The sequence below is a fragment of the Pipra filicauda genome, unplaced genomic scaffold (assembly GCF_003945595.2).
Source record: "Pipra filicauda isolate LSUMZ 115617 unplaced genomic scaffold, ASM394559v2 scaffold436_size1054928_pilon, whole genome shotgun sequence".
Lineage (NCBI taxonomy): Eukaryota > Metazoa > Chordata > Aves > Passeriformes > Pipridae > Pipra > Pipra filicauda.
The window spans coordinates 254,801-275,143 of NW_024104572.1; the positions used below are offsets into that span (position 1 = coordinate 254,801).

At 42.6% G+C, this 20,343-nt stretch overlaps 1 protein-coding gene across 1 annotated transcript in view; it reads right to left on the reverse strand.

Annotated features, from left to right (window-relative positions):
• Positions 1-16,350: 16,350 nt before the first annotated feature.
• The window catches only part of LOC113998881 (uromodulin-like 1), a 44,937-nt gene continuing 40,944 nt past the window's right edge, over positions 16,351-20,343 (reverse strand). Inside the window, exons 19-21 of the mRNA XM_039385795.1 lie at positions 19,119-19,206; positions 16,648-16,855; positions 16,351-16,521 (exon numbers count right to left, since the gene is read on the reverse strand). Coding sequence (XP_039241729.1) covers positions 16,668-16,855; positions 19,119-19,206 — 276 coding nt within the window. The 3' untranslated portion in view covers positions 16,351-16,521; positions 16,648-16,667. The remainder of the gene's footprint in view (positions 16,522-16,647; positions 16,856-19,118; positions 19,207-20,343) is intronic.

Genomic DNA, 20,343 nt, shown 5'->3' on the forward strand with positions numbered 1-20,343 from the left:
AAATTAGTCTTGCAGGAAGCTGCTGACAAGGGAGCTTACAAGACAGATGGAGAGAGACTATTTAAGAAGGTCAGGTAGTGACAGGACAAGGGGGAATGTCTTCAAACTGAGAGCAGGTTCAGGTGAGATATTAGGAAGAAATTCTTTACTATGAGGGTGATGAGGCCTTGGCACAGGTTGGCCAGAGAAGCTGTGATGCCCCATCCCTGGAAGTGTTCAAGGCCACGTTGGACGGGGCTTGGAGCAACTTGATCTAGTGGAAGGTGTCCCTGCCCGTGGTAGGGGGTTGGAACAAGATGATCTTTATGGTCCCTTCCATCCCAAACCATTCTGTGATTCTCTGATTCTATGACAACTCTCTGTTGAGCTCTTCTAAATAACAGGGATGGGGGGAAATGACTCTAGTGGGTGAGGTGAAAGGGAATGGGGAGACAAGCCAAGGAAGGAGCCTCTCCTGTATTGTGCAATCCTGAGGGCACACATCACTTTGCAGTGCTAACAGTCAGGTGAAAACTGCCTTCTAACCTCCACTTATCCTGTTAGTGACTCAAACAACAGGTGAAAAAGATTTATGGGGAAAGATTTATATGCAAATATCAAAGAAGGGCGCACACCTGCTTAAGGAAATGCAATAACTCAAGTACTCTTGAAGTATATTTCTCTATAGCTTCTTACCACAGGATTTGTTGGCTGATTGAAGGTATTTTCATAAACCTGACTCCAACTTTCACTGTAGGTGGTGTCCAAACAAGCAACACTCTCTGAAAGTTGCTGTCAAGCCTCTAAAATGAACGTACAAAGGTCAGAACCTGCATTTATTTAAGGAGGAAAAAACCTGCCGGTGCCATTTCTGATCTTATCGTTGCAGATCTGTGTTTATTTTTTCTCCAGCACATTCTTTTCTCCTTGTTCTTGGAGCTGAGATTTGTAAGTGTCTCATGGCACAATCTGTGAGCAGGATTGTTAAGGGCTTTCCCTGTCAACCATCCTTGTGGGATATTGTGGCTGACTGCACTGTGCTGGCACAAGGTATGTGAGGGAGGAAAGAGAGGACCAGGGCTACACCACTTGAGAGGAGTTTTGGGAAGAAACCAAAAGTTGGTCACAGCCCAACTCCTCCAAAAGCAAGAGGGTAGGTCTTGACCAGAGACAAAGTGTTTCCCACTGGTGTGTTCAGGTGATGTGCTAAAATTTTTCTTTACTCAAGTCACATTACAAGCACTTTGGTTTTTACTGTGATGTGCAGACACTTAAAAGCATCCTTCCCCTGTCCAAAACGTGGGGCTGTAAAACCCCTCTCCTGATTGCTGCACGTGTACACAGGCAGGATGTTGTGCTGTGAGTCACCTGGGGACAGGTAACCAGATCAGTTCCCAGGACTGGCAGAGCTCTTGGTAAGCAGTGAAGAACAATCTTCAGGCAGCACAGCAGGTCTCCATGAGGTCAGGCTGGCAAAGAGGCTCAGGGGACCAAGCTTTTAGGAATGAGCTCTGAGACTCTCTGGAACAGAAGTCTGCACACGAGGCATACAGTGGTCTGGGGTGACACACTGACACAGACTTCAGCACTTGAAGTCTCAAACCTGTATAGACACGTCTCTTAATCAGTAGAGACCTCACTGGAGACAGTGAAGGAGTCACAATATCATTGGAGTATGCTACAGGTTTAATACACACCTTTGCTGAAAGCTCATCCCACGACCAGATACAGTGTCTCAGGCAAACTTCATCAAGATTTTATCTCCTGAATCACCACTCCTTTAAATGTGGGTTCTGCAGGAGAGGAGTTACCTCTGCCTCTGCCTTCCATAGTATAATACTCCTCTGGGAGTAGTGGATGGAGGAATACTATTGTTACTGTCCCAGCTCATCCAATTACATAAAGAGGGAAGGTAAGAGGGGAGTTTGGGCAATCCCAGATAAGCAGGTTTGAATTGACAAGACTTAAAAACACAAATGTGAGGCTCCTCTTCCAAAAATAACTAGGAAGATGATCCAAAGACCTTCAGGTCAGCTGCATTAGAGTTTCTGGAAAGTTTGTGGAGCAAATACCCCTGGAAATTTTTTATTACAGACATATGAAGGAGAAGAAAGTCATTGTGAACAGCCAGTAGTAGATCAGTAGATTGCAAACTGTGCCTTCTACAACGAAATGTCTGGTTCTGTGGACAGGGAGTGAAGAGTAAAGATCCTTAAACTGGGCCTCAGCAAGGCTCCTGACAATTTCTCCTGCAGCATCCTTGCATCCAGCCTGGGAACGTATGAACTGGAGGGGTCAAGCCAAGCAACTGTTTCCTCTAACTGGAAGCTTTGAGGCCACAGTAGAAATTTTGTGTTCAGTTTTGGAACTCACAGGTGCAAAAGACATATTGTGAGACTGAAGCAAGTCCAAGGAAAAGGTCACCAAGCCAGTTAAAAGGCTGTGTACACGATATCTGGGGACTTGAGAGTGTCCCTAGTCAACAGGCACAAAAGAGAGTCCTCACCACTGTCTGCCAATGAGTTAGTTCTAAGCTCAGTATGCTCACACACTGTCCCAAGCTACTTTCCCCACAACTCTGTAAACAGTGCTTTGGTTTGGGTGCCCCAGGAAGAGAAAGGGAGATGGAAACTGTCATCTCGTGCTGCTGGAAGACATTGGCCTGGTCTGTGCTCTCTGTTCTTTGTACTGGCAAATGATGCCAACTCAGGGTGTCCATTTTTTAACCAAGAGAGATGCACACGGATATTGTACAGTGCAAGTGTGGTTAGATGAACATGAAGGTGCCCTAAGCTGGAAAACCTTCTGCCCTTTCCATACAGATCACTAATTCTAGTTTGAGAGCATCCTGGACAGGTGAGTTCTGCTGTCTCCACTCTAATACAGATAAAGATGACAGTAACCACCATACAGACAAAGGGCATTTTTGTGCTCAGGGAAGCCTTAGTGGGCATCTTCACTAAGACTGTCCAAAGTTCTGGGAAATGGGTGATCCCTGTTCAGAAACACCTATGGGACCTCTGCTATTTCCACGGCACCATAATTCTCAAATTGGACAAGCTTTTGTGAGATCCACTCCCTCTTCCTTCCTTCCCTCCTTCCTGTTCCCCATATTTGCCCATCACCGACATCACCATAGAAGTTGTGTTTCCTCACAACAAATGACCTACGAGAAGAGGTGTCAACAACACAAAGACTAGGGATGACCCAGCAAAAATTATGCTGCTTTTCTGGATCACTCAGTGCATGCGTGAATCGAACTCGCAATTATGTACTCATATTTCTTCTTTATTTGTCATAAACCACCTATTTGATTTGGTGTGTTTAAACAGATAGCTTAATCCCCACTGACACTGCTTGGTCTGTGACGATTTGTGTTCCTATTTACATGTAAATTTATTCTTTACAGCACAATTGGCTGTCTATATCTATAGACAGGCTTGTGGTTTTGCTTTTTTTCCTGCATAACAGCACTGGAAAGAAACACTTACCCAAACTCATGTCACTTGAAATTAATAGTTATTAATACTGCTGCCAATCCAGAAGCAGAGGGGGTGGAGGGAGAAATAGGTGGAGGTTCATTTTCTGACTGGAAAAGTATATTTTCTCTCTGAGGCTGGTCTCCTCTCTGCTAAGTTATTTGTCAAAGACATACTCCTGTAGGATTTGATAAAGAGCCCACTCTTGTGCCGTGAAGGCTGAGATTTGACTCATTTTGAGTGACTTTCCAAACTCCTTTACCATCCCAGAGCTTTTCCTCCTTTCTCCAAGTGAGTAATATCTTCACTTCCCTCTGTGGATAAGAGAACAACACCAGGGAGAGTTCTGGTGAGATTTACCACCTAAATTCTGGTTTCTTGACATCATGAGTGGGTTCATTTGGCTGGTGTAGTGAATTTACCTGCTGCACTCCAACCTTGCCAGAAGCTCAGTATTATTAGTTTTCCCAAGTATTTTCAGATGAACTGTTGTTGACTGAAGAGGGAGATGAGTCTGTCTACCCTGAATGAAAGGGGAAAAGAGGAGAAAAGGGAGAGTTTTGAATCAGCACAAATGAAAAAGCATTTTTCAGTAGTGATGCAATCAGACAGCAAGATACCTCATACAGCAAGGTACAACTACAATGCAATTACAGTTTTAAGCAAGTTCCTCCTCACCTTCTGCTGGTCAAAACAGAAAAAAAAAATGAACAGGTGTAGGACAGAAATAATGACACACCTGACTCAAAACTGTCCTTGAGTTGTTCTCCTAACCTGTGGAAACTCCCTGTAACAATGTGAGCAGACAGTCAACAACTTTGCCAGATGGCTATCAGCAGAGAGCTGGAACTATAAAAAGAGTAAATACGTCATGTCTGAAGATCAGTTACAAACACTTCTCTTTTTTTGCATATAAATATGGGAACATACAATACGTGTCCATCCATGTGTATGAATGCAGTAGAGTCAAAACAGAAGAGCTAAAATATTGCCTCAGGCCTCAAACCCTCTTTAGGCCATGGGATGCCTTCTGGAGAGGTCATGGACAGACGGTCAGGAGAGTCTCCTGAGAGTATATTCAGGTATATTTCTGAGAGTGTATCCAAGGGTGCAGCAGAGGGAAAGCTGCATGAAGGAAGCACTGCCCTTCTCTGCGAACTTTGGACCTTCACTTCTCCCAGATGTCATACTCTGTGCTACAGAGGGCTGCAATTCCTCTTTGGTTTCAAGTCATTTGACCATAAATTCTGAAATCGCAGAATAGTTTGGGTCGTGGGGGACCTTAAAGATCATCCTGTTCCAACCCCCTGCCATGGGCAGGGACAGCTTCCACTAGACCAGGTTTCTCAGAGCCCCATCCAGCCTGGCCTTGAGCACTTCCAGGGATGGGGCAGCCACAGCTTCTCTGGGTAACCTGTGCCAGGGCCTCACCACTCTCACAGTAAAAATTTTTTCCACTAGGTTATCTAAATCTATTCTCCTTCCATTTGAAGTCATTCCCCCTTGTCCTGTCACTAAACTGTCTTGTAAATAGTCTCTCTATTTACTCAGTCGAGTGACTCAAAGCCATAGAACAGGATCTTTATTACAGAAGCCATTTCCATTTGAAGAAGCTTAGAAATGACTGAGTATCCAGTTCTGAAAAGAAGTGATATGGCTTTTGATCTCTATGGCAACGTGTCATTTGCCACGGGACAAAAAAAAGAAAAGAAATCCATAGGCAATGTGTATTTATCAGATAGAAGTACATAGCAAGTAGCAGCAAACTGTGAACAATTGAATTATGATATCTGTTGCTATTTTAAAGGGACAGTTTGAGAAAGGTGTGGAGGAATGAGTGAAAAAATTCTTTCCTGATGTCAGAACCACCTGCACAGACTTAAGAGGTAGTTACAGGGCAGGATATAGGGAAAAGGAGTCTATACATGTTTTGTATATGACCTCTGTGTCACACATGGATTATGAATCAGGAGTTTCTTGTGTATGGTTCTGCAAATCCCTTTGAAAGCTAAAACCACACTTTGAGAATTTACATATATCTGTAGTACAAAATAATATGGCATATAATTTGCAGTAATAAATGCACCCTGCCAAGACAGCAAGTCACCAAGCTTTAAAATATGCCATAAATTATAATACTTTACAAAGTTAGTATTGGAAATATTAAATATATTCACAACAGGAAAAGAAATAACAACAAAAACCAAACCCATCTTTTATTTACCTGTAAAGAATGTGGGAACCTGTGCTATTCTCAGCATCTATAAACTAATACCTACTCAGCAATAAAGGAACATGTATGTTGGGGCTAAGCACCTCCCAGGTTCTGAGTTAATGTAAAGCTTGGGGGAGCACTCACAGTTTCCCTGTCAGCAATTGCCAAGTGAGCCTTAGAGGCAATTAGCACTGGTTTTGACAGTATTCTTCCATGTCTTTTAGGATTAATTAGCTACATCTCATTAAGAGTGTGCCCCATTTTTGCCAGGCCATTCAGAGACAGAGCTGATAGTATATTTCTAATAAGTACACGTGTATCTAGTAGACAGAACTTTTAGTAGGTGTGCAGCTTTCTCACAAGTGCAAGAATTCTTCCATGCTCTGCCTTGGTGAGTATTAAGTGAGATGCCTAAACTGACTCAGGTAAAAATGGGGAGATCAACTTCTCCAACAAAGACCTGCTTTGTAAGTATTAAATGCTACAATACTTACATTAATTAATTTATCCACAATCCACATGCTCTTGCCAGTAAACAAAATTAAAACATACATTGATTGATATATTTGGGACATGGTTTCAAACTACTTTGAACAGTTAGTTTATATGTCTTCTACTCAGCAGATAAACAGGAATAAATGTGCCAGATCAGTAGAAAGTTCTCACTGCAGAATGAAACACTAGACGGAGAATGAAGCACTACTTTTGTTTCAGATACAGCTTCCACCTTCTGCTGGGAAGGAAAAATCCATCAGTGCCAAATCATGTGACAAGGAAGCAATGTGACAAAAGCTCTCTGTCCATGTGTTACCCATGGCTGGCTCACCTTGGTATGTGCCTTCCCCTGGTTTCGTGGTTATGAAATCTGGGCAAGAATAGGAGATAATTGACTTTGCAGTGTTACACAACAGGGCAGGAATTAACAGAAGAGGTTAGCTTTAGGGTTTAAAGTCAGAGAGAATCACTGAATGGTTTGTGTTGGAAGGGACCTTAAAGATCACCCAGTTTCAACCCCATGCTATGGGGGTTGAAACTGGGTGATCTTAATAGCCCAGGTTGCTCAGAGCTCCATCCAACCTGGCCTTGAACATTTTCAGGGATGGGGCATCCACAAACTCTCTGGACAACCTGTTTCAGAGCCTCACCACCCTCGCAGTACCTTCTGCCTGCCTTGTATTCTCCCCTATCACTGACACCATCACATGGCAAGGACTGGAAAAAAACCGAACAAACACTGCCGACAGGAGGGAAAACAACTTCCATCTGAAAAGGCAGAGGAGGGGTTGCCCTCTCCCTGCAGCAGGAGGAGACACTCACTGCTAGCTAAACATGGGTAGGGCTGAGGGATGGATGGCTGACCCTCAACCAGGGTATCTCCAGGAGGCTGGAGCAGCCCCTGAGCCCTGGGCTGGGGAGGAGGCAACATTCCCTTCAGCAGATATAGTGGCTGGTCAGTGCAGGAACAGCCCCGGGGCAGAACTCAGCAGGGACAGTGATTCCTGCCGAGGTGTCTCCTTCACCATCTGAGTGTGGTGTAAATCGGCCTCCAGAGCCAGCCCCTGGCTTTCATCCAGACACCATGGAGAGGGGAGCAGCTGCTTGGGCAGCCCAGCCATGGGATGGCTCACATCAGTCTCCTTGTCCTTCTGCTGTGTGCCTGCTGATCAGCACCAAACCACTCAGCTTGCCTGGCAAGGAGCTGCTCTGTAAAGCAAATCAGGGTTTTCTCCCTCTGTTTTCAGAGGAAGGTGTTTTATTGGCTTCCAGATTCCTGGTCTGTGCCTGTTCAAATCCCTCTGTGTATCTTATAGTCAAAAGAGGTGCTTACAATTTACAGCTGTGAGGAGCTGCAAATCATCTCCTAACAAAGCAGAGGCTGAAAGGAACTACTATGTGTTCTTGGGAGAGAGCACAGAAAACAGGGAAACAGATACAGAAGGTTAACTCACCCACTCATGCTGAGTGTATTACTCAAGGCTGCATTTGCGGGAAAAATACAGTAAAACTTTCCGTGAGATTTTGCTTGGGCATATTAATAACGTAAGGTTTGCAAGCACTTATGAACTACAACAGCTGTAACTGCAGATTTTGTAACTGGACACATGCAGGTGAGTAAACCTGTGTCACTAAAAGTGCAGAGCGTGGCTAAGGGATTCTGTCAGAAGTAGGTTATCAGGGCCCATTTGACTCCCTCAGGAAGTGCTAGAAGAAAAGGCAGTTCTGTTTGTATCTTTGTAGAGAATCAGGAAGAAAACAGACTCCTAGCAAGTGTTCTTACAGCATCGATGCAGTTTATTCAGCTGAAGGTCACTAACACATGTTCCTTAACAAAAGACAAAAAGCTGTACGATCACAGGAACAATTTGAGGCCTTGTTTCACCCTTTGTCAGATCTCCTGCCTCACCCACCATCTGCCAAATGCATCAGGAATTCCAGTAAGAAGATGACATGCAGACTTACCTCAAGTTTGCTCCTATCAATGGGAAAACACTACCATTTGTGGTCACAACAAAGAAGGCAATAAGTCAGTAGCATAGGCCATCCCAGGTGTTCCTTTCTCTGATGTGTATGGCTTTATTCCATGAAAATACCAATATCAGTTTAAGAAACAAATCTGGGGGAAGTTGCTAAACATGTGTCTTCCCATGCAGCCTCCTGTAGTCTGTTTTAGGGAGTACCAGAAGAGGGATTGTATGTTATCTTCAGGTGTACTGCCCCATAAGAGAAGTCCAGGATGTAGGACAACCAGGATATAGGACAAGGACACAGCCTGGACATCCTGCCATGCTGACTTTGGCTTTTATAAGAAGTCAGGTGAGAGTCAGATGCCATTTCAGGGGAGAGACTAAATCTTATGAGGTCGTGCCTCTCATACATCCTTCAGAAAGGCACAACAGGTGCCTTTCTCCTGTTCAAAAATTAGATGTCACAGCTGCAGCCAAACAAGTGAAAAGAAGGAGAGCAGGCAGTCAAATAGATGCTAACAGGTACTCAAATAAGTGCCAAGAAACTCAGGAAATTTGCAGTGCTATCTAGTATCTCCTGAGACTAAACCAGGTGATTTTTAAATGGACTGCAAAATGTAGTCTCAGACAACCTATCAGCTGAAAATCTTTTGAGGACATAAAGAAAACTCCTCCAGAAGCCAAGAGCATATTGTTTATCTGTAACTCCTGACTTCTGTATTATGGATATGGACAAGAGAGCTGTGGCATTTGGTTTGGCCCTGTGCTCTGCAAAAGCTGCTCTGTAAAAACTGAAGTTGGATTCAGTAAACGTGCTATTCCAAATTCAGCCATGTTTTCACATTCTTGGCTGAGTAACTCAGTGGACAATTTACATTCTCTCTGAGCAGGTATGATACAGTGCACAATGAAATGTGCTAGACTAGGTTTAAGATGCTATTCATTTATAATATTCAGTAATTAGTCTCTCAAGGTTGGCACTAGAACAAACACAAGACCCTTCTGTCTCCATGTACTAATAATAGCTGTATTTGTTCAAAATATCAATGTGAAGCCCTTCCTTCATCCTTTCAAATTGCCAGATGCCAAAGGCAGCTAATAAATGAGAGCATTGTTTGTGGTAGGCATTTCATATCAAAGCTAAAGCACTATGAGAGGCAAAGCCAGACATTTCCTCAGTGGATTTGAAGAGTTTCAGTATTACTGAACATAAGCCATGAAGAATCCACACTGTCAATAGTGCTATTAGCTGCCAGCACATTCCCAGGGATACAGTGATATTGTTTGCTAGAATAATTTTACCTGAATGAAAATTCTTCCCAAGTGTCTCTGTCACAAAGGAAGTCTCTTCTCGGAATTCAGAGTCACCTTCACAATCCCAGAGGTTTCTTGGTGCTTTGGGATGGGTTTGTGTCAGCCTGTTGAGAATACTGCTACTCATAACCTGCCCTGTCTGATCTGCTTCCAAATATCCCTGAAAATAGTTCCCTAATGTCATCATACCTGGAGTTCCCAAACATTCCTCAATGCTTATATTAAGCTTTCCAATTTTACCCTTGGATTTTCCCAAAGGCTTTATTCAGGTGAAGAGTAAACCCATGTAGCAAGGTGCCAAATATTCACTGCATCATGGATAAACTAATTGAGGCATATTTTCTTTTCTCATTGTCCTTAGGTTCTACTCCTCCTCAGAGTTATCTGTAGCAAAAACAGACACCAAAGAAAAGCAACTGCCAAGAGATTGTGTTCCTTACAGGTTTAAATGGAAATATCATGGAAGAGGAATGCCACTTTCCTTTTTAAATTGGTTCCTTCCGTAGTAAAGCAGGAAAAGGAGAAAGTCACTGTTTAAATGAAGGTTTATTACTTCGTCTATGCCTACAGATACTTTCAATTTTCCAGAAGGTATAAAGTATTTTTATATGTGTCTAGGAAAAACACTTCCACTAATACTTTCTCTGAAAGGACAGGAAGAGGAAAAGGGAGAAAAGTGGGATCAAATTGAGCTCTCTGCACTCAATAATTGCAGTATTCCTAAACTGTGTTGAAATTTGTCTAACACAAACCCAAACACACACACACAAAATAGTTTGATAAAACTGTTAATATTTTTCATTCCCTACAGTTATCTTTTCAGCAAATTCAGTTCTAGGCAGCAACACACATTCACCCTGACCATTCCAATTCTTTTATAGCCTTTATTATAGACAGGATTGAACAGCAGATGATTTAAAGAGAACACTATGGGTGGACATTTCAGGATCCATTGCAAGCACTACACCAGTGATTTATCAGTGACACTGCCATACAGCATTTGAGCTTCACTGCTTCGGTCCTGTACTGCTCTTTTCCTTGCCATCTCCAAATGTGCTGGCTTTTTTCTCAATTCTGCTTTTACACTTGTGCTAAGGTTGTTTTTTGTGTACAAGTCTTTGTGTTAAGTCTCTGAAACTCTTCTTTCTGTAGATTGCAGGAGGGAAAAAAATCACTGTTTGGGGAAAGAAGGGCAGGAGAGGTAGGGAACACCTTCAGGGGAATTTTCTGCATGTGGAAAGGTGCTACATTAACAAGTCTCCCGTGTTACCTTCTGGTAGTATCACATCCAGATTATGTATCCAAGAGTGTACACAGTGCACCCTTCAGCACAAGGTGGCAGATGTACACACAGCCAGAGGGAAGTGAGTTGTGGAAACAGGCAGAGATTCCCTGAAAACCCTAGGCTGAAGTGGGCCTGCCTGGATCATCAGACAGCAAGGAGAGAAGAGAAATCTTAAGGGGAAAAAAAAAGAGAGGGGTCTTGAAGAAAAGTAGAATCTCTATGGAGAGGATACCACTCAGTTGTAGGTTTTCTACACGCTCTGCAGGACAGATCCCCAGGCAGAGGAGATGTTATGGAGCAGATCAGGGAAGCCCTTAGGTGGCTCTCTGCTCTAGGCTTTCCACCAGGCTGAGACAACATCATGTTTTTAGATCAATTGCAGCTAAACTTTTTCAGTTCCTTTAACTCGTTTCCTTCCGCAGCCTACAAGAAAACTTTCCAAACAGACATTATAAACAGACATTATATAAACAAACATGGCTTGTTTATATTTTAATGGAGAAGGAAATTTTCCAATTATCTCAGCTTCTTGTCCCCAACCCTGCTGGGACTAGAATTTGGCAACATTATAATACAAGAGAAAGGAATAATGATGAGTGTTTCACTTCAGGTGTCAGCAGTGTTGTGTCCCCGGTGAACAATAGGGACATGAGGCACACACACCACTGGCCTAAAGTGCTTCCTAGAAAACTATGTAAGAGGTCAAAACTAAATCTTCATTTCTCCATATTTTTCATCCATTGTTTTAAATAATTACCTAGAGCCAGTGCTTTATTACAAGAACAAAATGTAGGCAATGCAAACTGGAAAGAGGAGATGGTCAGTGCTGCTCCTCTAGAATTCTCTCCAAAAAATTAGTGTCAGAACTACTTGTTTGGTGAAATTGCTTCATCCCTGACCTGGGGAACTGATCACAGCAGTCTAAAATGAGCCCCCTAAAGCATCAGAACTTTGTCTGAAACGTGGTGAAATGAATCCCGAGGCTGGAGCACTGCAATCCATGGCTATAAAATGTTCAGAAGGGGCTGGCAAGGAAGGAGGGGTGAGGGGTTTGCTCTCTGTGTAAAAAATTTGATTGACTGCACAGAGCTGCCTTTGAAAAACAGTGATGAACGAGTTGAGAGCTCATGGGTGAGAACTGGAAGGCAAGCCAAAAAAGGAAACCTTGTAGTGGGTGTTTACTACAGGCTGCTGATCAAGGGGAGTCTGTTGACAAAACGTTCATACTTGCAGGCTCTGATCCTGCTGGGAGACTTCAATCACCCTGACATATGCTGGAAAAGGAGCACAGCAACCTGTAAGAAATCCATGAGTGTTTTGGAGAGCAACAAGGATAATTTCTTAATCCAGGTGATAGACAGTCCAACCAGAGAGGAAGCATTACTGGTCCTGTTGTTTACCAGCATAGATGAACTAGATGTGTTTTTTTATTGTTTTATTTATTTATGTATTTTTATTTATCTTTTTAAATGTTAGAAATGTCAATATTAGCAGCACCCCGGGCTGCAGTGATCATGTCCTGATGGGTTTCACAAGCCTGAGGTATATGGGTCAGGTGAAGAGTAGGATCAGGACACAATTTTGGAAGAGCAAACTTTCTGTCGTTTAAGGAACTAGTGGATGGGACCCCCTGGACAACTGTCCTCAGGGATAAAGGAGCTATCCAGAGCTGGCTGCTCTTTAATGACATATTTTTTAAAGCACAAGAGCTCTCAATTCTTTTGGAGCAGCTGTCAGAACTGTACAGATTAAAAGCCCAGGGAGTCTGGTGTGACAGTAGTTTCAGATTAAATCACTACATTGTTTCAATACTATTATTGAACTGGGAATGTTGAATACTCCTTTGGCTGTCTTTGCTGCAAAGCATGAAACTAAAAATATGTTTTTTCTTTTGTAAAGTTGAAGAAAAAGACCCTTAGTAAGTATATGTATATATATAAAGTTGTTGGTGATTGCAGTCCATTGGTGTTTGGATAAGGCCATGTATTGTGTTTTAAGTGATGTTTGAACATTATACTGATACTTGAAGCTGCCACATGCACCAATGTACATCTTAATACCTGTGACTAAATCATAAAGGAAAATATAACAGTACAGAAGTCAACAATAAGTTACAAGATTGCTTTTATTAAGGTATGAAAATTCTTCTGAACAGGTTCAGTCACAACAGCAGTTTCTGCTGAGCATCCAAAGCATGGGGGACAAACTATTGGTTTGCATTTTCTCTAAAGGTTAGTGCTCAGCCCTTGTAAATGGCATAGCTCCACCAAAATCAATAGGCAGATCTCTAGTCCTGTCACCTCCAAGGAGTCCAGGATTGCAAATACTAAAAACTAGAAAAATATTTGTAACAAAATAGCTTATTCTTTCACTGTGTGCAGAAGGCAAACACATTACATATTTGAGAGAAAACTGAGCAAAAGTTGAGAGACTCCTACATAACAAAAGCTAAGGGTTATTTTGAGAAGTTGTGGACTCCCCATCTCTGGAGGTTTTCAAGGCCAGGCTGGACAGGGCTCTGAGCAACCTGGTCTAGTGGAAGGTGTCCCTGCCCAAGGCAGGGACTTGGAGCTAGATGGTCTCTAAGGCTTTAAGGTCCCTTCCAACCCAAACCATTCTATGATTCTACGTTCATCAGACTCTAAGACTGCAAAGATAATTTAGTTTCACCAATGACAACTAAATTATATATATATAAAGATCTGGTATGGTAGCAAGGACAAGTCAAGTCAAAGTGTTTTAATCCTTACACAGTCACCTGAATCTGAAGCCCAATGTAAATTACTAACTCTGAAATGTGAAATGTATTTATATATTTAAAAGGTGTATATAGAACCTCTAAGATCCATTAGTATCACCTTTTGCAAAATGTGGAAGTCTTTTACCCCGTTAATCTTATTAACTAACAGAAATTGGACTAGGGGGATAGAAAAGCAACTTTCCTATTCTGTTCTGTACCAAAAAACCAGCACCTAAGTGCTATGGCTACTAAAAGTGTTCATGCCTTCGGGTTAAGGACCAATTTCCACCAAGAATTATTTATAATGTTGTCCATTGGTATTGAGGAGGAAATAGTTCGTTCACTATAAATTGATGTGACCCAGACACAGCAGACTGTCACTGTGTGGGATGAGCACACAACAGAATAAAGGGGAGGTGGGACAAGTTACACCACCATTTCACTCTCCATCTTCCAACACACTCCCTGAAGTGGAGTTTTGGGGCAGCAGAGAAGAGCACTCCAGGAAAGAATCCTGCAGGAGATGCTTACTGTGTGGAAATGGCTTTTGTTCCAGTTTATCCAGGTGAACAAACTCTTGTTGTGCCCAATGGAGTGTGTAAACTGAGCCTTTGCTGCAGCAATAATGGTCTTGCAGCCAGGCAAAACTCAGTTCAAATATATAAACTATTCAGTTGCAATTGGAATGCTCTCACTCATGGCTTGACTGCACAATCATTATGGTCTAATTAACAGAATATACAGGTACCAATTGACTTATCTGGGCTGCCAGCAGGAAAAATCATTTCTTTTTTCTCTTCTCTTTTTCCACTGAGTCCTTGTCGATTACAGAATTTTCCATCAAATCCCAAAATCAGAGTGCTGAAGAACACTCTGAGCAGGTTAAGCCCCGGATTCATCGTGTCTTTCCCTTACTTGGTGGTAAATCCAATGCTTGTTCTCCAGGTTCTCAGTATACTTAAGGGGTTGCACAATTAGGTCTCCAACGTTGTTGCAGCTCCAAGTTTCCACCTCACCTTAAGTAAACAGTGAATTACAAAGCGAAAAAGAGATTTCTCTGCAGGTTTGATGATTCACTTCCTGGAATATTTATAAAAAACATGCAGCTTGTCAAGAGTAAGGGCACAAGTGATGCTGAGATGGGCACATCGTGATGTGGCACAGTGGGAGAGCCAAATCTTGGAATTTTAATAATGAGGTCTTTGGTTTTTCCCTTCTGTTTTATCCACGGAAAAAACTGCCAGAATTCACTCAAAGCTGGACCTGTAGTCATTAATAGTTCTTAGGACACCAGGGAAGAGCCAGATTGCTAAGAAAAAAAGGGAGGGGGAAAAACAGAGGGTTTAGAAGCCCTTTACGTAGGATAATAATTTGGAAGGGTCAGTGTTGCAACCCATCCAGTCCACTACTGAGAAGAGCAATGAAAGCCAAATGTTGAGTGAAGACAAGCTTCAGTTCTCCACATGATGAGATATGATCCCACTAGGAAAAAAAATTAAAACAAATTAATCATGATTGAGAAATCAAAGAAAGTAACTTTCAAAGAAAGTTAATATATAGGAAAGAAGAGCTGAGTAGTTCCACCTTCTAAAAGGAGCCGTTAGCTGAGACTCCAACGTGGTGTGTAAGCATTATGAGCCTGACAATATCCTTTATGCTGCACTCTGTTTGCACAACTCCAGAATTCCCATTACTATCAGGTGTTGTAAACACCTACGACCACTCAGGAGAGCAGGGTGATGAACACAAGGCAAGCCACTCTTCTCTCTGTGGAGAGACTCAGAGGCTTCATATTCTGGTTTTATTTTAATGAACCTCAATATGCCCTTTATGGCTCCATGGTGGGACTTGTGTCACTGATGGAACTGTACAGCTGCTGGAGTTAGTCCAAGGAGTCCTGGGTATCATCCCTTTGGAATCCCAACAGGTAGCCCTGCCCAGCCTTTGGGAAGCCATCAGAGCATCACCCTCACCTGCAGCCATCTCCTGGGAGCTGCCCACAGGTGGGTGTCACAGAGAGTGTGATCAATGTGACTGTAACACTGGGAGACAATGAGCTACTGGTGACTACTATTCAAGATTCCCAAGCTGATAGCTGGGGTACAGTGTTCCCTGCCCTTTCTCTGTGATTTATATCAAGCATTATTGGGCTCGGGTGAATCGAACTAAATTATCTGCAAATACCATCATGATGAGTCCAGTAAAATCAGTGTAGTCACGGCAGCTGCACTGTCATGCAGGAGCCCTCCCCCCAGGAAAGGGTTGCTGACTAACTCTGGTAACAATGTCAAACAAGCCTGTTTCCAGGAACAGAATCTGATCCACGGTAAACATCCTTGAGTTGTGAAGTAGTAATAATCATGGGCTGCCAGCAGCAAAAATTGTTTCTTTTTTCTCTTCTCTTTTTCCACTGAGTGAGGTGTTCTTTTTCAGTCTGCCAGCTTTCTCACCTCTCTCTCCTCCTCTTAAAGAGGCAAGCAAGCCAAATGGTGGTGAGCTGCTAGAACACACTAATTTTTACAGAGAAAGTGCTGAACCCTATGGTATTCTGGGAAAGTGTTAAATTCCCAAGGTGCAGAGACAGAATGTGTGACAGTGGTTAAGTCTCCTCAGAGCTATCTTTTCAGACTCTGTGCAGGCACTTGTGTGCAGTATTCATGCATCATCAACATTTCCAGCTCTTTATGTTTAACATCCCACTATTTTCCTGAAAAATATTTCTTAAAAACAAACAAACAAACAAAAAAAAACCACCAAAAATCCCCAAGCTATTGCAGAAAGGGAAAACTTCTGAAGCAAGTTTATAAAGGGAATGCTAAAGTTTGTCTCCTTTATTTGCCAATCCATGGTCCAAAACCAAAAGTGATGTGCTTCTTTTAGGGAAATGGTCATTGGTGTTCTTTTCAAGTGGTGTGTCATTTACTCTGCCTGAGATGGAAGCCATGAAGGAAGATGAAGAACACAATGCTGTCTTCCTCCTCTGTAGTCCTGTAGCATTTGAAAACAGGCAAGAACAGTTTCTTTCTTCCTTCTGTGGCCTTCACCTACAGCCAAAAGGAGAGCAGGTTCAAATACTCTCAAATAGAGGATGGTCACCTACGAGTATTTCACCATTCCAGGAAGGAGATAAATAGCTAAAAAAAAGTAACTGGTCATAATTCAGTACTTACACAAGGTAACCTGAGGATCTCTAATCGTAGAACACTTGGTAGCTGAAGTTGTCAGACTTGATTCTGAAGTTGTATCTTCCCATCTTTCGCTGGTACTGGAAAATGAGAAAGCTCACAACTCCCAGCACAGACCCAACCACAGTAAGGGCAATGAGGATGATATATCCAACTCCCATTCCAGCCTCCTTTTCCCTCTTCAAATCAGATGCTAAAAGAAAAAAAAAAGAAAAACCAAGAGGTGCAAGAAAAAAAGTTTTGAAATCCTTGAGTATTTTACTGGGGTAAAAAACAAGCCTTTCCTACAAATTAGTCAGCAGAATCTGCCAGCACAGAACTGTGATGCAGTAGTGTATCAGCCTCTTGGGGAGGGTGATTCTCATGGAAAGGTCATGAGGACAGTCCATGTTCTCCCTTTTGCATACAAGTGTAGAGTCCCTGCAGACATAAGTGTGATTTTCAGTAAAATAAGAATTAAAGAATCAACACTGGAGACTTTTCGAAAGAAGAACCTTAAAGGTGAAGCATTCTCCCATCTCCATCCTGCCTCTGTTCATCTGCGATTCTTAAAACCCACTTGACTTGCTTTTATCACATATGTAACTCTTCTTTAATCACAAAGTATCTAGGAAAGGATTCTCCATGTGTACTGTGTCAAGGCTTGTGTTGCCAACTGTCTCCCGAGGCACCACCAACCATCAACAGAATGTGTTCTCCTGGTTTACATTTAGACACTTCCACATATTTGTCCAAATCTGCCAAAAGATACCCCTCTCCCTTTAACATTGTGCCTCTCTTCGTGTTTGTACATGTACTTATACTTCATTCTTGTAAAGGCTTGATGCACCTACAAAAATATCTATTTGTGTGCTTACATTTTCAGGACAGCACTTATTTAGCCAAGCACTTATGTGGCACCTGAGGTACACAGAAGGCAAATACTACTGCATTCATTCCTGCAATTACAGGTAAGATTTTTGGCCAAAGGGCACTGTTGGCAGCCACAGAGGTGTGTAATAGCTGTGTCCAAGCTACATAACATCCAGGGCATCATTCCTACAGGTCAAAGCAGTGCTGTATAACATATTCAGTCTTATTTCTGAATTTCAGTATGAAATACAGGAATAAAGAAGAACATGCACAGTGGAAGTAGCAGCCTGTATCCAGATACAGACAGAACAGGCCTTCCTAAGGACATGTAGCAGTGGCCTCTGCTATGGAATGTGGCCAAGTGTAGGCAGAGCAGTGAGAGCTTTTTTTGTGTCTCTTTTGTTATTACCTGACATCATAATTCATGTTTTCTCCTTCAACACAGAGATGCAGATCACTGTCTGGGTCTATCCTCACACTTAAAATGAGTTGTGAGGGTCCAAACTGGAAATAGGAGACAACCTTTAGCAGTGCCACCTTTGCCTAGGAATCAGTGCAGTACAACCCAAATAAAACTCCCCTCACCAGAGGTCATTTGGGGAAATGGCCATTTTTCAGTATTGGAAAAGCACTGGAGTCTCCTGTGAAAAGGATTGTGAGAGCTGCTTGTCGTAAGAGCTGAAGAACAAAACAAGCTGCATTAATAGCTAAGTTTTTTTGAAAAAGAACTAGTTCAGAAATGAACACTGAAGGCCTATTTGAACAGACCAATATTTGCATGTAATGGAAGAAAAATACAATATGCTAAGTCAGAGTCCATTTCTAGGTCCAAAAGAACTTTGTGAACAGTAGCCACATGTTAAAACTCTGATACTGGCGAGCCCAAATACTCTCAGAGGGTGTTTTAGATTAATAAGTTATGAATGCAAGTGGCTGGAGGAGGCCTGATGACAGAAAACATCACAGATCACAGGTGCCCTTGAAAACACCACTCAGAATGCAGAAGGGGCAGGTGCATAACAAGTCAGACCTTGCTTGAACATAATGCTGGTGTTTGCTCTCTATTAACCCGTACTGCACCTCTCCTCCAACGTGCTGTGCATCAGCTGTGCTCTCTGCCACTTCCCCTCGTGGCAGTAAAGGAGCCAATGCCAGGGAGTCAAAGGAAACACAACAACAAAATCTCTTGCATCCTCAGATATTGGACTTCAGAGCTCAATACAATTGCAGACCAACAGCAGGGTAAACACTTGGAAAACCGATTGCAATCTGAAAGATTGAAGCTGCTTTCACACTTCACAATTGAAATTGCTGTTTGATTTTGTGGTTGCTGCACTTGCTGCCCTGTGCAAACAGCCACACAAAGCACTTTATCTTCCTTTCTACATTCCCTTGACAACCTGACAGTCACTTCACCCAGGAGGGCACAGGGTTCTCCACACTGCCACGTGGCTTCAGCAAGAACCCTTGATCCTCAGGAATATTTGCAGAGGGGCATGAAAACCTTGCATCACAGGTCTTCAGCTTCCTTTGCCAGTAAAAGATGATCTTGAAATGACTGTTATGTGGTGTCCCTTTTTTGCAAGCATCTGTTCAGAACTCACCAGCTGCTTTACACAGGGGTCCCCAGGATGTTCTGTGTGTAGCAATGACTTCTCCAGCCTTCAGGAACCAAACCATGGGGTGGCATCTCTGCAACAATCAATTCAAACTCCAGCAAGTAATGTGGTTTACTTAATCAAAAATACAAAGCCTTCTGATGAGCATGTGAAAGCCCAGTGCTATTCTCACTCATTGGGGTTTTTGTTTCCTAATGTTGTGCTTTGTTCAACTGAAATTAGCACCAAAAGGAAGTTCAAAGGAAATGGCATCAGTATGAAATCTGTAATTGGTCACGCTGGAAAACACTGCTGTGAACAGACATTTCACACAGACAATCCCTTTCTTTTTGTTAACTTTCTGTTTGTTTTAAAGAAGCCTTATGGGAGAATAAACTTATCACTATTTCTACATGCCAGGGTTTTGCAAACATTTTTGTTGGGGTGTTTCTACTGCCCATGGCGGGCACGGCAGATGCTAAAACCAGCACCACCAAAAGCAGCAGCAGCTTTCAGTCCCTGCCAAGCCACGTGTCATTTTGGAGCTAAACACAACTTCAGTGACATGTGAATTAATAATCTGGGAACTACTAGTTTGAAAGCCCTGCCCTGTGAAATGCTGGGGATCAGCTGCTTCAGCTCTGTGTGAGCAGCACTTTCAGAACACGCAGCACACTCATCCTCTGCACACTGCCTCAACAGCACTATTCACTTTGTATGCCCTAAGGGTCTCTGATGGGAACTGTAGCCCACTGGAATTATTAAAAAAATATTGTGGCTCTCCTGGAAGTGCACATAAAACAGAGATACTGCAGCATCATACTTACAATCAGCAAAAGAAAGCAGGGAATTGCAAGGGTGTCCTACCAGTTTATATACACAAGAATATGTTACCACTGGTTACACCAAAAATTCTCTACAATCCAATGCCAGAAACAGTGTCTTTAGCTGGGTCAGTCCCCAGAAAAATACCCATGTGTCTATGACTTTGGCCTACCCTCAAATAGCTTTCCCAGCTGTGTGGATCCATTAGAGAATATGCTCATGTAGCTGCTCCCTGATGGCAATGATTTTCTGGTTCCACATGGCCATGGAGCAGCCACGTTCCACCAGACACCACTCCTCATTCAAAGTCATGTTTCTTACTCATTTCTTGCTACATTGCTCCCCAGCCTATTTCTTTTTACTCCAAACTCTAGAGCACCTTACTCTCTTCCACTGAGAAAACAAG